Genomic DNA, 23,206 nt, shown 5'->3' on the forward strand with positions numbered 1-23,206 from the left:
GACCCTAAGGCAAAATCTCTTAAAAAAAAAAAAAAAGAAAAGAAAAAAAAATTCACCCATGGAAGTTCACGGAATCAGAACACAGAAAATACAGAGAGGAGGAACAACTGGAACCCTTGACTCAACATTTTCTAATTCAGACTACTTCGCGCCTGCTCACGGGCCCTTCCCTATCCATACAGAGCCGCAGCCACAGCCTGAAGAGGACGAATTCCCTGGTCCTTCTGCCCTTGTCAGGGGAGATCTAGGGGTGTCTGGGACCCCGAGTAAGGTTGGCACTGTATGTTGACTTCCAGTATTCCCTTATTAGAATGACTACACCCTGTGGACTGCATACCAGAACACGGACACTCAGCAGGTCCTGATGGAAGAGAGAAATGTTTTCTGTGGGACCTACAACATCCGCATTCTCTCTGACACGTATGTACTGGGGTCAGAATCCAGGTCTTCAAGGACCCTTGATTTGTACATACAGGAATCTTAGGATACCCCTGATCCTTGTTTACTTGGACAGGTAACACTCATCTCATCTGAGGCCCCAGCCCCAAAGTAGCCTGAGATCTTGTTTGGACAACATGTACTTGCTTTTATTATATACCATGCTCAGTGGGTAGAGGGTACTTTTTCTTTATAAATTATGGGTATACTGGGGCTGGCAGGTGGCATGGTAGTTAAGACGCTGACTCCCACATGGCTAACCACGGTTTGAGTCCTGAACCTGGTGGCTTGCTTTCTTATGCTCCCTCTCTTTCTCTCTCTGGCCAAACTGAAGAATAATGATAAACAAATAAAGTGAAATAAATAATTATTGAAAAAATAAATTATGGGGATACTGACCAACAAACTTATATAAGTCATGCACATGCAATCCTTTTTTTCTCTGCAATCTCTTTATTGTTTTATTCTAATTTTAGAAGTAACGTATGCTTATTAGAAAAAAAAAAACAATACTCCAAACACATGCCAAAAAAATGAATGGAGGTGAACAAAGATCTAAAATCTTGCTACCTAGAGATAACCAATATATTGATGTCTTTCTAGAATTGTTTTTGCATATATACCACATACCTTGAGTAGAAATGAGGCTTGTATTTACATATTTCTACAGCCCAATATGATAAATCATTGAAGCTATCTTTTCATGTTAAATATGAAAATCATATTTACAACTGCATAGTGTAACATTTGGATATGGCACAGAGGAAGACCCTTTAATAATTAGTTTTCTGTCATATGTTAGGCCTAGGACTTCACTCTTATTCACAATGTTTTGAGAAGACCACCTTTTTTTCATTTTTTGGCCATTAATTATTAACAAATTGTGTCTTGAGAATAGACCAGTTGATGTGGAGAAGACCAAGCAGATAGGAGGAAGGCAAAGTTGAGTTTTCATGGATAGTATGGTGATAATTGTTCCTTAGAAGAGATGATGGCTGATTTAAATCTAGAAAGAATGAATGAATGAGAACAAACATATTGAGAATTGCTCCTTGAGCCAGCAGGTGGCATGGAGGTTAAGGTGGCCGGATCCTACATGGCTGACAACGTGTTCTGAGAGAATGGAGGAGAAGGGATTGCGGCATGTCCATCTCCTTTGGGGAGGTGATTTCTCACTTTCTCTGTCTCTTTCTGGCTAGCACGCATGCCCTATAGCAAACTAAAACAACAAAAAAAGGCTCCTCGTATTTAGAGTGACTACACACCCCTGTTCATTGGGACAATCCCACTTTATGAATAATTCATAATAATGTCCCATGTGGGGGCCAGCAGGTAGCGCAGTGGTTAAGGGCGCTGGACTCCCACATGGCTGACCTTGGTTACTTGGACAGGTAACACTCACCTCATCTGAGTCCTGGACCTGGCGGCTTGCTTTCTCACTTTCCTTCTCTCTCTCTCTCGTTCTTAGTCTGTCCCTCTCTGATCAAAATAAAAATAAATAAATAAATAAAGTTAAATAAAATAATTCTTTAAAAAGAAAATAATGGTCCATGTGACAATAACAAGTGGCTCAGTTTTAAAGCAGTTGGTCATCCTCATCATTTTCCTACTTGTAAATAATGATACGATTGCAAAATTAATGCAGCTTCCCTGGTTTTATTGCACTATAACCTTATTGCAAACAAGGTCCAAATCTTAGTCATTCTGTATGTACCATGATACCTACTGGCGCTGGACTCTGAACTGAACGTATGCTCATTGGATATGGTTAAATAAAGGGGGGAAGAGAGAAAGAACGAGATCAGTGCAATGCATAAAGGGCTTCCCAGCTGTGTTCCTCTAAGAATTTCCACAAGAGAAGGTGTCTATAGTCAAAGAAGTTTGAGAAATGTCACATTCTTTATTCTCTGTATTAGGGATTTAGTATTCACTAGCAATTTCTTTTCAAAATAACCGTGCCTGCGTCTTTAAGTTTTAAATCTACCCGAAATGGATTTTTGTTATGGTATGTGGTAGGGCTCCATCCAGACCTGTTTAGTAGACTACTGATATGTAGGTACTTGGGTCAGAATCCTGGTCTTTGGGTCTTGCCTTCTGCTGCCTCCCATATATATATCACAAATTAGTTCATTTTTAACACCCATCGTGCCATGAATTCACAGGGAATAGGTTCCAGTAGCTCAGGTTCCTTTCCATTGGTTCTCACAAAGTGTGCTTCTCTGGGTGGAGCAGGCTGGCACTTCAGTTGAACCCAGGTCCCTTTCTCTTTGGCTTCCTTCTTTTTCTGGTCATTTTCCTTCACACGTTTTAGGAAGCTATCTCTGCTCTTAGAATACTTAATATGCTCAATTCGCACATTCATTCTCTTGGCAAGAATCTTGCCCTTAACTCGTTTGTCAGAACAATGCCAACAGCATGCTGGGTAACATTGTAAACTCTTCCAGTTTTGCCATGGTAACATGTGTGGGGCATTCCTTTTTGAACAGTACCCATTCCCTTGATGTCTACAACATCACCTTTCTTGTAGATTCGCATGTATGCTGCCAAAGGAACCACTCCATGTTTTCTAAAAGGCCTAGAGAACACATATCAGGTGCCTCTCCTCTTTCTCTTTGTGTTTGTCATTTTGGTTAATTACTGGAAGATGACAGTTCTGGCCAAAAGCCTGCCTCCCTTGTTGAAAGGCCTGAATTTTCTATCACACCACTGGCTCAAGTCCCTTCGACAAGTAAGTTCCAGGAAGGCAGTGACTCTTCTTTCATGGTAACTCTTTTCCCTGGCAACTCAGGTGGGACCGAAACAGAGTCATCCACTATGCAGGGGGAGATCTGGTAGCTGTGTCATCTAATCGGAAGATCCAGCTTCTGGATATCATTCGAGTAAAGGAGATACCTGTCCAGTTCCGAGGCCATGCTGGGAGTGTCCGGGCCCTCTTCTTGTGTGAGGAGGAACACTTTCTCCTCAGCGGGAGCTACGACCTAAGCATCAGGTGAGCCAGCCAAGAAGGCCATGATCCCTGTCCCGTCTAGGACCTACAGACTGCAACTTTTATAGTCACTGAAAAGTCATCCCAAATGATACTGCTAGAATACCTATAGCTTTATTTTGGGCAAGGTAAAAGCCAAGAATTTATCAGTTTTTTGTTTGCTTGTTTTTGGAGAGATTTTTGCTATAGGGTACATGTGCTCGCTGGAGAGACTGACAGAAAGTGAGAAATCACCCCCCCCCCCGGGGGGATGGCCATGCCACAATCCCTTTTCCTCCATTCTCCTCTTGGGATTTTGGGCACACATGCACACGTGCCTGGCTTGTTTCAAGCCTCTGGGTCTGGGACTTGAACCGTCATCCACCATGTGAGAGTCAAGCAACATAATCATGACACCATCAGCCGGTCCCTAAGAATTTATCAGTTTATCAGGGTTTGTTTTTGTTTTTGCCATAGGGCGTATGTGCTCACTGGAGAGAGACAAAGAGAAAATGAGAAATCACCTCTCCCCCATCCCCCACTACTTCCTGCCACCAGACAGAATGGCCACACTGCAATCCCTTCCTCTCTCTGGGTTTTGGGCACACATGTACATGCTTCCAGTGTGAATTTCAAGCCACCAGGTCTGGGTTTGAAGCACAGTTGGCCATGTGGGAATCCAGAACCTTAACCACTATACTATCCACCTACCATGTCAGTGGTTCTCCCCACTTCTAAGTCACTGAGATATTTTCCATTTTTTTCTTTTATTAACTTTGTAGCTTTAGTTTTATCTTTAGCATTCAGTTTATTATTATTATTATTTATTTTTGTATCTATTTGTAGCCTGACTTTGTGTGTGGTGTTAGGTAGGGTTTTCATCTTATTGATTTATTTATTTAAAACATGAGCGGTTCCCCCCCACAGCAACTACTAAATAACCGGACATGCCCCCCTTGTTTGGAGGTACCATCTTTAACATTTATATGTGAGAACATCTCTGAGCTCTCTATTTAGTTCACTGGTCTATTTTTTGTTTCAACAAAACCACCCAGTTTTTAAGATTTTCAATTTGTTGGGCCAGGAGGTGGTGCGGTGGTTAAGGCTCTGGATCCCTCATGGCCAACAAACCAACCAAACAAATAAATAAGTAAAATAAAATTAAAAAAAAGAAATAAAACATGCTTTCTTTCAGACCATGGGACATTGTCGAATGTATTATAGGTTCTCATAGACTGGTGAGGTGTTGGCCAAACTGTAAGCCTTTGGGAATATTAGAAGAAAAAGCTTTTCATTTATTAATCATATATTATGTTCAAGGCTCACAATAACTCTGAGGTAAATACCATTGCTCCCCAACTTACAGATAAAGCAACCGAGGCTCAGAGTAGTTCAGTAACTTACCCAAGATCACACAGCTAGTAAGTGATGGATGTGGGATCAGACCTCAGGCAGCCCGGCTGTAGAGGCCATTACATTAACATTGCATTTTGTCCTGTCACAGAAGCCATCTGGCTAAAGTAGAAGTCTGTATCAGTAACTGCTGAGAGACCTCAGGCAAGTTTTTAAATTAAAAAAATAGAAAGGTGACTCAGGCATGCTCCCATATATCTCTTAGATATTCTTTAGATACACAAAAATATTTTGGATCTAAATGACTGTGAAGGATTATTCTGTTGCTGTTGTTTGAAGATCAGCCCTACCGTTGAATCAGTGCCATGGATTCTAAGGCTGGGGGGTCATTCCAAGGATTCTTCAACCTAAAACCACCTAGTGTTTATCAAGCACTTTTGAAAGTTTATTTCTGTCTTTATTTCGTGAGTAGACAGAGAAAGAGAGGGGGGAATAGAAAGAAAAAGTGGAGAGTGGAGAGTAAGAGAGACAGAGACAACACCTCAACAGGATCTTGATCCACCCCAAGTGTCAACCAGCCCCAAATCCTGGGTGTGTGCAGGCTCCATGTACTCAGGGAGGTCTCTGGACATGAACCTGGGAACATACTGTGTGAGTCAGCCTCCCATGGTGTTGTATTTTACCACGGTGCTGCTGTCCAGCCCACCATATCAAGCATTTTCTGTATGTTAGTCACTGATCTAGTGTCACACGCATTAGTGTGGGGGTTGTCAACCACAGCACTATTGACATTTAGGGCTGGATAATTATGGAGGCTGCCCTGTGCATTGAAAGATGTTTAGCAGCGTCCTTAGACTCACTAGATACAAGGTAGCACCTCTCTTCCAATTTGTGACCACCAAAAAATGTCTCCAGTTGTATGATGTATCCAAATATCCCCCAAGGGTAGAAATCACTACTAGTTGACAGTCATTGTATTAGTGCATTTATTTTTATTTAAAAAATAATAATTATTTATTTAACTTTGGTTATTTATTTATTTATTTATTTAGAGATTTTTGCCATAGGGCGCGCGCGCTCGCCAGACAGACAGAGAGAGACAGAAAGTGAGAAATCACCCCCCAGGGAGGATTGGCCATACCGTAATCCCTTCTCCTCCATTCTCCTTTCAGGATCTTGGGCACGTACGCACATGCGCCTGGCATGAGTCTTAAGCCACCGGGTCCGGGACGCGAACCATGGTTGACTACATGGGAGTCCAGTGACATAGCCATTACGCTAATTGCTGGTCCCCTTAACTTTCTTTTTTTTTGGTCATTATTTTTAAATTTGATGAGAGAGAGAGAGAAGAGAGAGCGAGCAAGGAAGCCGCTAGGTCAGTGGGAGTCCAGCATCTTAACCACCATGCCACCTGCCGGCCCCAGTGCATTTAATACTTCACAAAACCCCTATGAGAAAGCTACTATTATTATTATTTCCAGTTTATCAATGAGGAAATGAAGCTTATGCAGAGATTAGGTAACTTCCCAATGTTACCCCAAATCAGTGCTACAGATGGGATTTAGATTCAGGCCACTGACTCTAAGCTTAACTATGAGAGTATGATCCTTGGGCCTCAGAAAAATCTCAAAAGCATTTTTTTTGGCCTGATTCATGCAGATACTGGGATCTAAAAACTGGCGCTTGCACACGAATCTTTAATGGCCACCAGGGAACAGTCACGTGCATGGATTTATGTAAGAACAGACTCGTATCTGGAGCAAGAGATGGCCAGGTAAAAGGTGAGAAAGAAACGCCTTGAATTTTCTAAGAAGCTTCCCCAAATCCATGGGTTACCAATACTTGTTTTGCTCATTTCTGTAGGCAGCTATTTATCCATCCATCCATCCATCCATCCATCCATCCATCTATTAATCCAACCATCAATTCATTCTTTTTTTTTCCACTTCTTAAAGAACTTTATTTAATCAATCTTTTTTTTTGCATTTATTATTATTATCATCATAACCTTCTTTATATTACATTGGGTTACATATAATTTTACAGTGTATTACATTGCTTTCTCAAAAGGGAATGCCATGCATGTCAGTCAATACAGAGACATTAATCTCCCCACTTCATCATTCAATATCTTTTCTATGTTTTTTCCAATCATTATTATTATTATTATTCTAATTGTTTTTTAAAACAGTCAATCACTATTTCTCATTTTGCTTGTAAAAAGACTTTACCCATCATGAAATACTTCTCAGACCAATCCAGTTGAGAATACTATACATGTCATCATCAACGGGTAATAAGTGATATCTGTGTCTCACTAACGTCCTGCCTCTCTGTTGTTCTCTTGCTATCTTTCTCTATCCTCTTCTCTTCACCTCCCCCATTCCGCACTGTCCTATTCTCCTTAAGTACCTTCACTGCTTTTATGTCCTCCAATTTTTCGCTCTCTACCATAGAGTACAGATAGTCGGTATATATTGAGTGGATACATAAAAATATGGAACGCTTTATGAATTTGCGTGTCATCCTTGCGTAGGGGCCATGCTAATCTTCTCTGTATCGTTCCAATTTTAGTATATGTGCTGCCGAAGCGAGCACAACAACTATTTCTTGAATATCCACAGTATGCTAGACACTGTGTGAGGTGCTGGGGAGAAAAAAATGGGCACTGTGACATTTTAGTACAGATTTTTAAAAAATTATTATTTAACTTTATTTTTATTTATTTATTTAAATTTGACCAGAGAGGGGCAGAGTGACGGAGAGGGAAAGTGAGAAAGCAGGTCACCAGGTCTGGGATTCAAACCGTGGTAGGCCATGTGGAAGTCCAGTACCCTAAATCACCTCGCCCCCTACCAGCCCCATAGGTGTCGATTTTTATTTAGAGGTTCATAGTCTCCTAGTGGAAGTTGGTATGTAAATATATGAGAAGCCTTCAGAAAATTCACAAAAATGCATGTTATGGGGGACCAGCAGGTAGCGTAATGGCTATGTCGCTGGACTCCCATGTAGTCGATTGCGGTTCGATTCCCAGACCTGGTGGCTTAAACTCACGCTGGGCGTGTGTGCGTGCATGCCCAAGATCCCAAGAGGAGAATGGAGGAGAAGGGATTGCGGCGTGGCCATCCCCCCTGGGGGGTGATTTCTTGCTTTCTGTCTCTCTCTGTCTGTCTGGTTAGCGCATGCGCCCTATAGTAAAAACCTCTCCGAAAAAAAAATGCATGTTATGAAAAAACTATGCATGAGTTTCAAAAAATTTTTGAGCCCCAATAAACTTGTATTTTCATTGTTTCCTCATGAACTTTTTGAAGTTCCTTTGTATAATGAGGGATGTAATAAATACATGACGGACTTATTTACTTATTTATTTTTAGAGAGATTTTTTGCTGTAGGGCACATGGGATCACTGGAGAGTCAGAGAGAGACATAGAGAAAGTGAGAAATCACCCCCGGGCATATGGCCATACTGCAATCCCTTGTTCTCCATTTTTCTTTCAGGATTTTAGACACATACGCACACATGCCCAGTGTGAGTTTTAAGCCACTGGGTCTGAGACTCAAACTGTGGTGGACTACGAGGGAGTTGACCATTATGCCATTTGCTGCTCCAAATGGACACATTTATTGAATAATGGTTTTTTTTTTTTTTAAGAATTATTTCATTTAGCTTTTATGTGCTTATTTATTTATTTATTTATTTATTTTAATTTGACCGGGGAGGGGGGGGGAGACAGAGAGAGAGAGAGAGAGAGAGAGAGAGAGAGAGAGAGAGAGAGAGAAGAGAGAGAATGAGAAATCAAGCCACCAGTTATGGGATTCAAACTGCCATTGACCTTGGAGTCCAGTGCCCTGAACCACCACACCACCTGCTAGCCCCTTGAATAGCAGTTTTGTAATAGGCACTGTCGTTGTCTACTGTGGGCCAGGCATCGTGGTTATATACACTCTGGTGGGTTGTAAACGGTGGGCCGTGATTGGTTGTAAACGGTGGGCTGTGATTGGTTGTAAACAGTGGGCTGTGATTGGTTGCTTTTGGACCAATCATGAGGTGCTGGATATGCAAATTTGAGGGATTCTAGTGGCCAATCAGAGCAAGGTTTCAAAGGTCAGGTTTTTTGAAGGGAACCAATCATGGTAATTGTTTGCTCTCTGAGAAACCTCGGCAGACTTGCCAGTGTGCAGCCTCCCACAACTTTACGTGTATTAAACCCTATTTAATCCTCACAAGAACCCCATGAGGTGAATGCAGATGATGAGTCTAAAACTTGTCCCAAATCAAAGCTGCTGAGTGGCTGAAAGGGAACTTGAACCTGAGGCTGCCTGGCTCTAACTCATGTGCTCCTAACCACACAGGAGTCATAAAAGACCATAGAAATCAGAGTAAATTAGGGAAAGCTTCAAGGGCAGGGTGCTTGCTGAGTGGGATCTTGAGCATGAGCAGCTTCACAGAGAAGAGGAAGAGGATAAGGTATTCCAAGCGGAGAACAGCACAGGCAAATGCTCAGAAGGAGGTAGAAAATGATTAATTCTAGATTTCTTCATTTCTTGGTGTGTCTGGACTGCATTGTGCGATGCTGGAGATAGGACTGGTGAGTGCCTAAGGCCAGATTTTAAAGAGCATTTTGCGTCATGGTATGAAACTGACTTTATCTTGCACAATAAAGCGTACATGCATTTTAAGTTGGGAACTGACACATGACCATGATTATTTTAGAAAGATAATTCTAGGGACAGTTTGGAAGAAGGGTTTAGAAAGCAGTGACTGTATGGATACAGGAAGTGTGTTAAGACACTCTTCAGTCTAGGGAACTACCATGTGTCTTCAGAATAATTAGAATAAGCCAATGAGAGGAAATTCAGTGGGCCAGACTGGAGGGAGGTCTCGAGAGGGAGAATTGGCAGGAAGAATATGGAACGTGGGGAAGACATAGGAACAGATGATAAGACCAGAGCTTTGGTTTTCAGTTTTTTAAATTTAATTTAATTAAAATTTTTTTTTTTTTAATGCAGGCCACTGGGTATACAGAAATACAGTGAATGGAAGTAAGAACTACAGGGAAGGATAGGGCAGGGTGAGGAACGGGGTCATGTGTTCAGTTTTAGGCCTGCCAAGTATCATAGGCAGAAAAGTGGTCAAGATGTTTAAGTCCTAAACCTTGGGATTGACTATGTTATCCTGCATTGCAAAGGGGACTTTGCAGATGTGACTAAATTAAAGACATCACAATGGGGAGATTATCCTCAACTACTGGGCTGGGGCAATGGGATGCCATGGATCCTTAAAAATAGAGAAATGGGTTTGATCATGTAGCTTATTGATTAAGGGAGCTGGAGCCCATATGGGGTTGGAAGCTTGGCTCCAGAGGCTTGAAAAACATACCAGGCACATGTGTGTGCCATTTCCAAATTCCTGAAAGGATGGAGCAGTGGAGGAGAAGGGATTTTGGGATGACTATATCTCACCGTGGAGTGCTTTCTTCCTCTCTGTCTGTCTCTGTTTCTCTGTCTCTCTCTGTCTGTCTTGGTGAGTACATATACCTTTTGGCAATTAAATAAAATTTTTTTTAAAAAAAGGCAAATTGAACACATGAAATTCACTGTAAAGAAAATATAAAATGTTTCTCACGTCACCCTAATCCTGGCCCCAGCCATCAGCCTGCTTCTCCTGGGCTCTTGCCACCTGCCTAGGCTACCAATAATAGAACAGACAAGGAGAAAATTGGAGTCTTGAAAAATAACTCTCCTGTTTTAAAATTTTGTAAACCAGGGTACCTTACCAATGAATCTTTCAGTGTTCCTGCTCATAATTTTATTCATGGGCCACGATAGATGCATTAAAAACAAGTTAAGGGGACCAGCAGGTGGTATAGTGGTTAAGGCACTGGACACTCCCACATGGCTGACCACAGTTTGAGTCCCGGATCTGGTGGCTTGCTTTCTCATTTTCCCTCTCTCTCTTTCTCTGTGTCTCTCTCTGGCCAAATTTAAATAAATGAATGAATAAATCAAATTAAATAAATAATTCTTAAAAAAATAGTTAGAAGGGGCAGCAGGTGGTGTGGTGGTTAAAGTGCTGGATCCCACATGGCTGACTTCATGGTTCAAGTCCTGGACCTGGCAGCCTGAAAAATACACCAGGGGTGTGTGTGTACATGCTCAAAATCCCAAGAGGAAAACGGAGGAGAAGAAATTGTGGCAAAGCCATCCTCCCAGGAGGTGATTTCTTACTTTCCCTCTCTCTGATGAGTGTGCATGCCCTATGGCAAAATATCTGGAGAAAAAAAAAAAGTGATACAAACATCCTTACATAGTTAGGGTTAATCTGGCATAAATGATCAAGAGCATGGCTTCTGGATCCAGACTTCCTGGTTTCAAATGCCAGCTCTGCTGGTCACTGTCTGTGAGTTGAGTTTAGCAAGTAACTGAACTCACTGCCTCAGTTTCCTCAACTGTATCGTGGAGAAAAACAATAGTACCTGCCTTGGGAAGATGAATCAATGCAGGTCAGTCACTAGGAATGGTTCCTAATTCATTGCTAGTGCTATGTATCAGCTGTGATTATTATTTCATCTTAGGCTACTTGTTCTATTGCCTGAGGAAGACAATACTTTGAGGGTTTATGAAACAGACTTTCATATTTTCATCTCTAAATTTGTACTCACTTTCAACTTATTTTTTAAATTTTATTCATTGTCATTTTATTATTATTATCTTATTGAAGTTGACCCAAGAGAGACAGAGAGAGAGAGAGAGAGAAGGAAAGTAAAAAAGCAAGCTGCCAGGTCCGGGACTCGAACCACAATCAGCAATGTGGGAGTCCAGTGCCTTAACCACCATGCCACCTGCCGGCCCTAACTTCCTTTTTTTAAAAGTTTATTTCTTTATTTTTTACATGAGTGAGACAATAGACAGCACCTCCAAAGAGGTCTTCATGCCATGATCCATCAGCCAGCCACAGATCACGGACACACAAGTCCCCAGCATACTCAGGGAGGTCTCTAGACATGAACTGGGAACCTTCCCATGTGGTATTGCCTTGCAGAGTGTTGTGTTTTGCTGCTGTACCACTGTCTGGCCCCTCTGTTTTGTTTGTTTGTTTTGTTTTTCTTAGTTCTGTTTGTGCACCCACCCAAACAGCCTCATCCCTCCATCCTCACCAACATCTACAGTATGCTAGGCAGTTGCTCTAACACAGTCTATGTATAAGCAGCATCAAAACCACTCCTAGCCATGCTTCCTTTTGGCCGGAACCACCATCTTCCAACATATATGCGAATCTACAAGAAAGGTGATATTGTAGACATTAAGGGAATGGGTACTGTTCAAAAAGGAATGCCCCACAAATGTTACCATGGCAAAACTGGAAGAGTTTACAATGTTACCCAGCATGCTGTTGGCATTGTTGTGAACAAATAAGTTAGGGGCAAGATTCTTGCCAAGAGAATCAATGTGCATATTGAGCATATTAAACATTCTAAGAGTAGAGATAGCTTCCTAAAACGTGTGAAGGAAAATGACCAGAAAAGGAAGGAAGCCAAAGAGAAAGGTACCTGGGTTCAACTAAAGCGCCAGCCTGCTCCACCCAGAGAAGCACACTTTGTGAGAACCAATGGAAAGGAGCCTGAGCTACTGGAACCTATTCCCTATGAATTCATGGCATGATGGGTGTTAAAAATAAACTAATCTGTGGTCTATTAAAAACAAAACAAAACAAAACAAAAAACACTCCTAGCCATGACAATTCCTCAATGATCCAAAAGTTAAATTCAGAAATATTAAAAATGTAAATGAAGAGAAACAACTTTCTTTTAACTGGGCAATAGAAGGTGTGGGTCAGAAGTATATGCATGATTTTCATGAAATCTCAATAGCCGGCATTTTTCAGGCTTGAAGAGTGGGCTTTATGGAGATGAGTGGTCTGGCACTTGGACCCCAGGGCTCAGTTCCAGGGTCAGAGTCAAGGATTTTGCTGGCTATCCCCAGGGTCCATGGTCAGGGAGCTCTGTGCTATAGGTATGTAGAGCTACTGGTGAGCCTGTCCTGTGGGTGACAACCTTCTGGGTTTAACTTAATGAGCTCAGCTTGTTTTTGCTTCTGTGATTAGGAGTGGAATTCCTCTATAACTCTCCGCCATCCCCCTCTCCTTCACCTCCCCTCTCTCTCTGTCTCTTTTCCTCTCTCCCTCTGCCCTTCAGAATGGGATATAGACACAGGGAAGTGCTTGAAGACTTTTAAACACAAAGACCCCATCTTGGCCACCAGGATCAATGACACCTACATCGTGAGCAGCTGTGAGCGAGGAATGGTGAAAGTGTGGCAGCTTGCTACAGCCCAGCTGGTAAAGGTGAGAGGATGGTGGGCTGGGGCACTGGTGATGACTGGTTGGAGGAGAAGGATGGTCTACCCCCCACGTAGCTCCTTAGACAATCCTGGAGCAACTGAGTTATAGCCACCAACCAGGGCAGTTCTGAAGTGCTAAAGAGGAAGGCCTCAAAGGGGAGCACTGGAAGATAGGGCCTGCCCCAGCCACAGTGGTCAGTGGTCAGGAGCTCCACCCCCACATTGTGACTCATCCTGTCATGGGGTTGGTAGAGGAAATCCACATTCCAACTCATCACAAGATGTGCCTTTTAATGGTAGCAGAGGAAAAGGACATTTTTCCTCTACCAGAGTATTCTATCCTGATTCTGGCATGGGTAAGGGGATGAACAAAGCATTCCCCCCTCATCTTACTCACTCCGTAAGGAGAAAACATTGGGGGATGTATGATTTTTTTTCTCCTTACTCACTAATGAGGCAAGAACCTTGGCTATCCTGAAAGTGACTGGATGTTCATAAAACATGGTCTTGCAGGATTTGAACCTTCTGGCCTTTGTGGAAGGTGGCAAGATAGCATTTGTGCCAGGCACACAGGATCACTGAAAAGTGACCTGCTTGGCTTGTGGATTTTTTTCTCATCAATCGTGTCACTGTGGTTAAACCAGCAGTTCTTGGCACAGGGATGCCTCGGGTGCCTTCCAGGTCCTGGTAGGGAGCTAGGGGTGGGACACCTTACATTTTGCCCTTCTGACATCAGAATACAATGATTTCGGGCCCTTTCTGGTGCTTCTGGAAGATAGGGCCTGGCCCAGCCACAGACCCATCGTGAGCGTGGCCCCTACTTGATCGCATTCCTCCTTAAACGAGGAGAGTGCTCTGGAGAGGAGGAAGCATGGATTCCAATGGCCTTAGAGCAGAAGTAAAGCCAGATCAGGCCCACACCCTGTGAACGACAGTCATGGATTGGTGGAGTGTGGCTTTGGGATTCATCTGAAGAAGCCCCCAGCTTTGGCCCTCTGCACTGAAGAGGGGCTAAAAATGATGGCATCTGCTCTTGCAGACTCTCAGTGGCCACGAGGGGGCTGTGAAGTGCCTGTGCTTTGACGAGTGGCATCTCCTCTCAGGAAGCACTGATGGCCTGGTCATGGCCTGGAGCATGATGGGCAAGTACGAGCGATGTCTGATGGCCTTCAAGCATCCCAAGTAGGTAGCAGCGAAGGCTGGTCTCAGATACTTGGAATTCCCTCCTTTCTCTGTCATAGCCTAGACTGCTGTCTTTGCCAGAGTTGTTCCTTCTGTTCCCTGATGACCTCTTGTCCTTTCTCCTCCTCATCCATTTCTGGTTCCTTCCTCTCCCATGTGTTACCCATTTCTCTCCACCAGCCTCTCTGTCTATTTCCTCTCCCACCTTCACTGTTTCTCCTGTGAAATAATAATGCTAGAGGTGGAATTTAAGAAGTTACTGACATTTTGTTCATGACATATATGATAAATTCATATCTGTTATCTACCAGGCTTACAAATACTGACAGAACCATCCTAAATAACACCGATCTTAGTAAACCTAAAATTTTTAAACCTGGTCTTTATTCCAGGAAGCTTGAAATCACAAAAGCTTAACATGATACAAGTGCCAAAGATTTAAAAATAACCAAGGGAAGCCAGATGGTAAAACACAATGCTCTTTAAGGCGATTCCACTTGGGAAGGTGCCTGGTTCAGGTATGGAGACCTCCTTGAGTATGCCATGCACACATGTGCACATGATCTGGGGGATGGCTGAAAGCTGGAGTGGACTGTGACCCTGTTGAGGGTGACCTATCACCCTTTTTCCCTTTTTTCTCTCTATTGCTTATGGAGGAAATAAATGAGCAAATTAAACAAAATAAAACAAAGGGCTTTAAAAAAAAGAGCTTATACTTACAAACCTGTTGGGTTAGATTCTATTGTAGGACAGCAAATGGATTTTCTATTACATTCTAATTCAAATTTAGTGGTGGTGGCTGCTTGGAGCCAATGAGGAAGCATTCTGGGGTCACTTCTGGGTTTGTTTGGAAAGAGTATTATAGTCAATAAATGATTTTCTATGGTCATGGGTGTTAGAGGCTGTCCTAGGCCACTCTTACATTATGTAGATAATGCTTCTTCCTCTTGAGTGCATTATAAAAATTTCCAAGAAACTAAATGCTGTTTTAACCAATAAAAAGAGCAAGTGCATTTTCTAAGTGATCTATCAAGAGATAGTTGCTTAGTAAGTTATGGTCCTAGATTTCCTTCTACCTTCGTAAGAACCCTTTAAGCAGACACACTGGTCTTATGGGAGATGTAAAGGGATACGGGAATGTTTGTGTATGCTCTCTACCTGGTATGTGACTGTATTATTGACAGGTGGGTACTTGGAAGGGCCTATGGTCAGTGATTTATCCAACCCCTAGATGATCATCAGTATTTCGCTATGTCATATGGATTTTCAAGCCTTGACCTCAGCATGGGAGTCAAACTTTATGACATTACCTGAAAATTGTAACTATACGTTTTCAACCTTCTAAACAGGACTCAATAGGATTTAGTTAGTTATTGGAAAATAATTTGTGCTCAGAAAGCCTGGCAGTTTGGAAACCTTTCGATCAATCTGTGAGCCTCCCACTTCACCTCTACTATAAGACCTTCTGAGACAACTCCCACTTTCCTGAATGACAGCTCCAATGGGCCATTCACATTGGTTCTAGATACCTTGTATGGTCACAAAAAAACCCTAGATATCTGGAAGACATTGTTGATGCTCCTATTTATATGTCCTATCCTCCTCCACTTGTCTATAGCTGTTTTGTGTATGTGTAAGTGCTCAATAAATATATCTGATTGATAATCAGAAATAATTTGACAGATTGCCTGTCTGGCGAGTTCTAATGATTGGACTTATACCCATCTTTGGAAGATGATATAGATGAGAAAATAGGTATAGCTACTTTCTGTCATTTGATGGAAGAAGTGGTTAAGAAAGGGATTTCCTGTTCTCTCGATGTAAAATTTTTTTCAACCAAAATTGAGACTTCTGCATATCACATGGGAGAAAATGGGTATGAGAGAGGAAACTTGGAGATACAAAGTAGGGCTGGTAGAAATGATGATCTTTGGCCCATCTTCTGTATTATGTAGTATCTCTGTAAATTTTTTATTCTTTGATGTCTTTCCTGTTGCTCATATTATGATTAAGTTTTCTTTGCAATTTTAATTAGAATATGATTCATGTAATTTAAAAATTATCATTTTAATGTACAATTCAACATTTTAGTGTATTCATGGTATTGTTTAACTGTTACTACTAATTATAGAAAATTTTTGTTTGTAGCCTTTTGGCCGGTTAATTATCTTCCAGTAATTAATCAAAATGATGAACACTGAGGAAAAGAGGAGAGGCACCCGATATATGCTCTCTAGGCCTTTTAGAAAACATGGAGTTGTTCCTTTGGCAACATATATGCAAATCTATAAGAAAGGTGATATTGTAGACATCCAGGGAATGGGTACTTTTCAAAAAGGAATGGCCCAAATATGTGGCCATGGCAAACTGGAAAAGTCTACACTGTTACCCAGCATGCTGTTGGCAGTGTTGTGAACAAACAAGGGCAAGATTCTTGCCAAGAGAATGAATGTGCATATTGAGCATATTAAGCATTCTAAGAGCAGAGATAGCTTCCTAAAACATATGAAAGAAAATGACCAGAAAAAGAAGGAAGTCAAAGAGAAAGATACCTGGGTTCATTTGAAGTGCCAGCCTGCTCCACCCAGAGAAGCACACTTTGTGAGAACCAATGGAAAGGAGCCTGAGCTACTGGAACCAATTCCCTATGAATTCATGGCATGAAGGGTGTTAAAAATAAACTAATCTATGGCCCATTTAAAAAAAAGAAAGAAAGAAAATTTTTGTTGGTAAATAGAAATGTCCCACTCCAGGACCAGCAGATGCCATAATGTTGCTGGACTCCCATGTAGTCATTTGAGTCTTGTACCCAGTGGCTTAAAACTCACACCAGTGCATGTACATGCATGTCTAAAATCCCAAGAGTAGAATGGAGAATGGATTGTGGCATGGCCATCCTCACTGGGAGCTGGTTTCTCGCTTTCTGTCTCTCTGTCTCTCTAGCAAGCACATGTGCCCTATAGTTAAAAAAAAATCTCTCTTAAAAAAAAAAAGAATAAAGAAATGTGCCATTTCACTCCTGACATTAGTGATTTGAGTCTTCTTTTTTGTTTTCTTGGTCAGTCCAAGTAAAGATATGTGAATTGTCTAGGTAAAGGTTTGTTGAACTTTTTTGCTCCCTATATTGCCCAAGGGCACATATGTGTGCATGAGAGAGAGAGAGAGAGAGAGAGAGAGAGAGAGAGAGAGAGGAGAAAGCACACCCCCACCTCCTCTGTGGAGTGTGGAAAGGGAAAGTATTCCCTTTCCCTCCATCTTTCCATCTCACCAGAATTTTGGGTACACACAAACACATACACAGGCCCAGTGTATTTTTTTTTCTTTTAAAAAAAAATTTGCGAAAGAGAGATGGTCACCCAAGGGGGTGATCATCCCACAGTTCTTTCTCCTCAATTCTCCTTTTGGGATTTTTGGGTTGCATGCACATGTACCTAGTGTGTTTTTGAAGTCACTGGGTCCAGGACTTGAATTGCACATTGTCCATGTATGATCCAACCACCTTAACCAGCATGGCACCAGATGGCCTGCCAAGTGTATTTTTCAAGTCCGTGGAGCCAGGACTCAAACTATGGTCAGCCATGTGGGATCCAGCTACCTTAGCACTTAGGCTATTAGGGCTGGCCCATTTTGACCTTTTTAAAGTACCAACTTCAGTTTTTTTTTTTTTTTTTATTTTCTGTATTTATCAGTTTTCTATTTAATTTATTTCTACTATAATTACTATTATTTTAAAAATAATTATTCAATTTATTTATTTATTTATTTTAATTTGACCAGAGAGGAATAGAGGAAGAGAAGAGAGAAAGTGAGAAAGCAAGTGGCCAGGTCTGGAACCTGAGCCACAGATGGTCATGTGGGAGTCCGGTGCCCTTAACCACCATGCCACCTGCTGGCCCTCTACTATAATTATTATTTCCTTCTCTCTGCTTCATTTGGGTTAAGTTTGATCTTTTTCTAGATTTTTTTATGTTAAACATTCAGGATATCAATTGGAGAAAATATGGGCATTTACTGCTATAATACTAGCTTAATTTCTACATACTTATGAATTTTAAAAATGATCTTCATTACTTAATTCTAATTTATTTAATAATTATTTTTTATTTTATTTTATTTTATTTTATTCATTCATTCATTTATTTTTCAGTTTTACCAGAGAGAGAGAGAGAGAGAGAGAGATGGATGGTGAGAATGAGAGAAAGAGGAAATGAGAAAATAAGCCACCAGATTCAGGACTCGAACCCTGGTTGGCCATGTGGGAGTGTCCAGCGCCTTAACCACCATGCCACTTGCTGGTCCCTCACTTCTAATTTAATTCCATTGTAGCTGGAATGGAATTAAATTAGTTGGAGAGCACACTCTGTATGATTTGAATTTTTCAAAATTTATTGAGGCTTGTTTTGTGGTGTAATATATGGTCTATTCTGGAGACTGTTCCATATGTATTTTAGACAAATGTGTAATCTGCTGTTATGTGAAGAGTGTTTTGTATATGTGTGCTAGGTTTAGGTAGTTTATAATGTTCATGTCTTTTCTTTCCTCGCTGATCTTCTACCTTGTTGTTCTAGTCATCATTTTTTTTAGAGGTTTTTGCTATAGGGCACGTGCGCTTGCCAGAAAGAGACAGAGAGAGAGACGGAAAGCAAGAAATCACTCCCCAGGTGGAATGGCCATGCCACAATCCCTTCTCCTCCATTCTCTTTCCGGGAGATCTGGGGCACACATGCATACACACCTGGTGTGAGTTTAAGCCACCGGGTCTGAGACTCGAACCATGGTCGACTGCATGGGAGTCCAGTGACATAGCCATTAGGCCATCTGCTGGTCTCTCTAGTCATCATTTATAGTCTGCCTCTGTGAAATTGTCTATTTCTCCCCTTTAATTCTACATTTTTACATGATGTTTTGGAATTCTGATGTTAGATATGTTTACATTTATAATGATTATATCTGCTTGCTCTTTTTTTTAACATTTTATATATATATAAAATGTTAATTACATACAGACACACACACACACACACACACACACACACATATATATATATATATATATAATTTGTCTAAAAATCTATTTTGTCTCTAGCTCTCTTTTGGTACAGAATATCTTTTTCTGTTCTTGTACTTTCAGCCTATGTGTGTCTTTTAATCTAAAGTGAATTTCTTGTTGTGAACATAGTGTTGGGTCATGTTGTATCTATCCTTTATTCTGATCTCTGCTTTAATTGGAGAATTTTATTCATTTATAATTAATGTAAAAATGAGTTTTGCCATTTTCTATAGTTGTATATATATTTTTTTAAGAGAGATTTTTGCAATAGGGTGTTTACCAGAGAGACAGAAACTGAAAAATCACCTGCTGGGGGAATGGCAATGCTGCAATCCCTTCTCCTCCATCAATGTTGGAAGGAGAGGCCAAAGGAGATGCATTTAAGTCATGAAGGCTATGTTTTCATGAGTGGATTAATGCCATTCATTATCATGAGAATGGGTTATTATTGGGAAAGTGGGTTCCTTATAAATAGACAAGTTTGGCTCCTCTTTCTATCTTACCCCTTGTTTTTCCTCTTGTATAGGATAATTCAGCAAAGAAAGCCCTCACCAGATACCAGCTCCTCAGTCTTTGTCTTAGTTTGTTTTCTGCTGGCGTAACAGAAACTACAGACTGGGTAATTTATAAAGAAAGGAAATTTATTTGGTTCATAATTCTGGAGGCTGGGAAGTCCAAGATTGTAGTGTTGCATCTAGTAAGGGTCTTCTTGCTATGCCATAACATGATGGGAAGGCATCGCATGCCAAGAGAGGGTGAGAGTGCATGAGACAGAGAAAAAGGGAAACAAGTTCCCATGATAACTGACTCTCATGATGCAAGCATTCATCTACTTACGAGGGCTCTGCCAATTACATCTTAAAGGTCCCACCTCTCTCTTTTTTCTTCAGATTTTTGCCATAGGGTGCATGTGCTAGTCCAAGAGAGAGAGAGAGAGAGAGAGTGAGAAATCGCCTCTTGGGGGAGCAGAGAATGGCCATGGTGCAATCCCTTCTCCTCCATTGTCCTCTCAGGATTTTGAGTACGCATGTACACATGCCTGATGTGATTTTCAAGCCACCAGGCCCAGGAGTTGAACCATGGTTGGACATGTGGTAGTCTAGAGCCTTAACCATGATGCCACCTGCTGACTCCATTCCTGACTCTTAATACTGTTCCACTGGTAATTAAATTTCAACATCAGTTTTAGTGAGGACATTTAAGCCAAACTAGTCTGGGACTGCCTAACCTCTAGAAGTATGAGCCAATAAATTATGGTTCATTATAAATTAACCAGTCTGTGGTATTTTTATGTTCAAAAGTTGATCCGTTTATTTTCTTTTCTATGACAGAGATAAAGAGGGACAGAGAGAGCAAGGCAGGTACCATCACTGAGAGTCCCCATGCTGTGATTCACCCTCAATCACAGCTCGCCCAGATCACAAGTATGAATATTCATGGTGTGTAGAGGGCGGTCCAAGGACATGGACCCAGGACCTTCCCTTGTGCCTGGCCCTTGTTGGAGTTTTTAATATTTATTTTACCCTTTAGTTTTATTTATCTAACCTATCTACCTGTCTATCCATCTACCTGTATCTATCAATCTGTCTAACCAATCTATCAATCTACGTTTTTTTTTGAGAGGTTTTTGCTGTAGAGCGTGTGCTCACCAGAAAGACTAAGAGAGAGACAGAGAGACAAGAAATCACCCCCCCCCAGGGGGGAAGGCCACACTGCAATCCCTTCTCCTCCATTCTCCTCTCGGGATCTTGGGCACACATGCACATGCACCCGGCACGATTTTAAGCCACCAGGTCTAGGACTCAAATAGCAGTCAACTACATGGGAGAACAGTGACTTAGCCATCATGCCATCTGCTGGTCCCTCTATCTATGTATTATCATCTATCTCTATCACATAAAAACAGAAACCCCTCATAAAAACATTTGCCCCCTGCTATTCTTTGCATTTGCTGAGTATGCGCCTGCCTTTTGGGGTCTTTGCTGTTCCTGTTTTGTTACTTGTTAGGGCCTTGAAAAATCTTCACTTGGCCCTGGAATCTGACAGGGCTAAGGTCAAATGGTATGGGGTGCATGTCATTCTTTAATACACTGCATCAATGACTATACTCTGAAAACGTCACTCAGACGTCAATACACAGTGCAGGGCATGTCTTAGGCACTGTGCTATGGGCCAGGCATGCAGTGATGCAAGACATGAGCTGCGCTCAAGAAAAACTGACACTATACTCATGTGTGTGCACATGTGCAATGAGGAGGGAGGGGGACGTGAGGAGATGAAGATAAGAGGAATTTTTGGAGAAGGCAGAAAGTGAGCTCGGCCACTGGTGAACTTGAATGGGTAGAGATGGCAGGGAATGATGGACTTGCTTTGCACATAGAATCTAACAAACTGATGAGGCCAGTAAGAGGCATGGTAGTTAAGACACTGGATTAATTCCCACATGGCCAACCATGGTTTGAGTCTTGGACCTGGTGGCTTGCTTTCTCACTTTCCCTCTCTCTCTCTCTCTCTCTCTCTCTCTCTCTGTGTCTGTCTGGTGAGTGTACAAGAGTTATAGCAAAAAAAAAAAAATTAATAAATAATTTTTGAAAAAAAGAATCCAATAAATTGGTGACATAAAATTCAACTTTTCAGTGTGAATGGGGGTCATTATACTTCTCAGAATTGAATACTCCCCATATCTGGGGTCTAGCTTGGACCCAACTCTTATAAGGAGGATATTATTGGAGGACTATATCTAGATCTCATCTATTGGTTAATCACACAAACACACACACACACACACACACACACACACACACTCATAAATCTTATCTCTGGGTATAATTTTCCATAAGGATGTTTCTCTGAAAGAATGAAAACCACTAATTTAAGACCAGAAAGAAACTACTCATATGTAAGATTTTTGCTTTATAGAAAGACAATCATTTTCCCTCCTGGTTTTGCTTTTGTTAAAGAATTATTTTGATTAATTTCATTTGTTATTATTATTATTATATTTTAAAATTTGACCAGAAACAGACAAAGTGAGAAAGCAAGCCACCAGGTCTGGGACTCAAACCACAGTTGACCACATGGGAGATGAGTACTTTTAACCATCATGCCACCTGCTGGCCTTCTTCTTCTTCTTTTTTTTTTTTTTTTGTGTCTGTGTAATAATACTATTTTAAAAGGAATCAAATAATTAATGACATCAAATTCTCAGCATAATTTTTAAAAAAGAATTATTTATTTATTAATAATAAATTAATTACTATTTTGCACGAGTTTTGCCAGAGAGAGAGAGAGAGAGAGAGAGAGAGAGAAAGCAAGATGCCAGGTCCAGTACTTGAACCATAGCTGGCCATGTGGGAATTCTAGCGCCTTAACCCCAACACCATCTGCTGGCCCCTCAGCCTGACTTTTGTATTAATAAATAGCTAGGAATTAAATTGCAAGAGAAAAACATGATCATCTCCAGACCACACCCTAAAAATCAGCCATTGAGACCAGCAGATGAAGTAACAGCTACGTTGCTGACTCTCATGTAGTCGACTGCGGTTCAAGTCCTGGACCCAGTGGCTTAAACTCACACCGGGTGTATGTAGGCGCCTGCCAAAGATCCCAAGGAGTGAATGGAGGAGAAGGGATTATGTCATGGCCATCCCCCCTAGGGGGGTGAGTTCTCGCTTTCTGTCTCTCTGTCTCTGTCTTTCTGGAGAGCGCACTGCCTTATAGCAAAAACCTCTCTAAATAAATAAATAAATAAATAAATAAATAAATAAATCAGCCATTGGTTTTGCTATGTTGTGGTACTGTGACCACACTGCAGGGAAAAGAGCCAGGATGGAAAGAGGTGTACCTTTCTTTTAAGAGATTTTTGCCTTAAAGTGCAT

At 41.3% G+C, this 23,206-nt stretch overlaps 1 protein-coding gene and 1 non-coding gene across 2 annotated transcripts in view; one reads left to right on the forward strand and one right to left on the reverse strand.

Moving 5' to 3' along the window:
- The window catches only part of FBXW10B (F-box and WD repeat domain containing 10B), a 57,649-nt gene that overhangs the window by 23,689 nt on the left and 10,754 nt on the right, over nt 1–23,206 (forward strand). The window contains exons 7-10 of the mRNA XM_006170889.3: nt 3,227–3,427; nt 6,416–6,537; nt 12,952–13,100; nt 14,136–14,278. Coding sequence (XP_006170951.1) covers nt 3,227–3,427; nt 6,416–6,537; nt 12,952–13,100; nt 14,136–14,278 — 615 coding nt within the window. The remainder of the gene's footprint in view (nt 1–3,226; nt 3,428–6,415; nt 6,538–12,951; nt 13,101–14,135; nt 14,279–23,206) is intronic.
- On the reverse strand, nt 7,248–7,354 carry LOC114006593 (U6 spliceosomal RNA). Its single transcript, XR_003548306.1, has one exon. It is a non-coding gene; the product is annotated as a U6 spliceosomal RNA (small nuclear RNA).

Source organism: Tupaia chinensis, unplaced genomic scaffold (assembly GCF_000334495.1).
Source record: "Tupaia chinensis unplaced genomic scaffold, TupChi_1.0 Scaffold149131_1, whole genome shotgun sequence".
Lineage (NCBI taxonomy): Eukaryota > Metazoa > Chordata > Mammalia > Scandentia > Tupaiidae > Tupaia > Tupaia belangeri.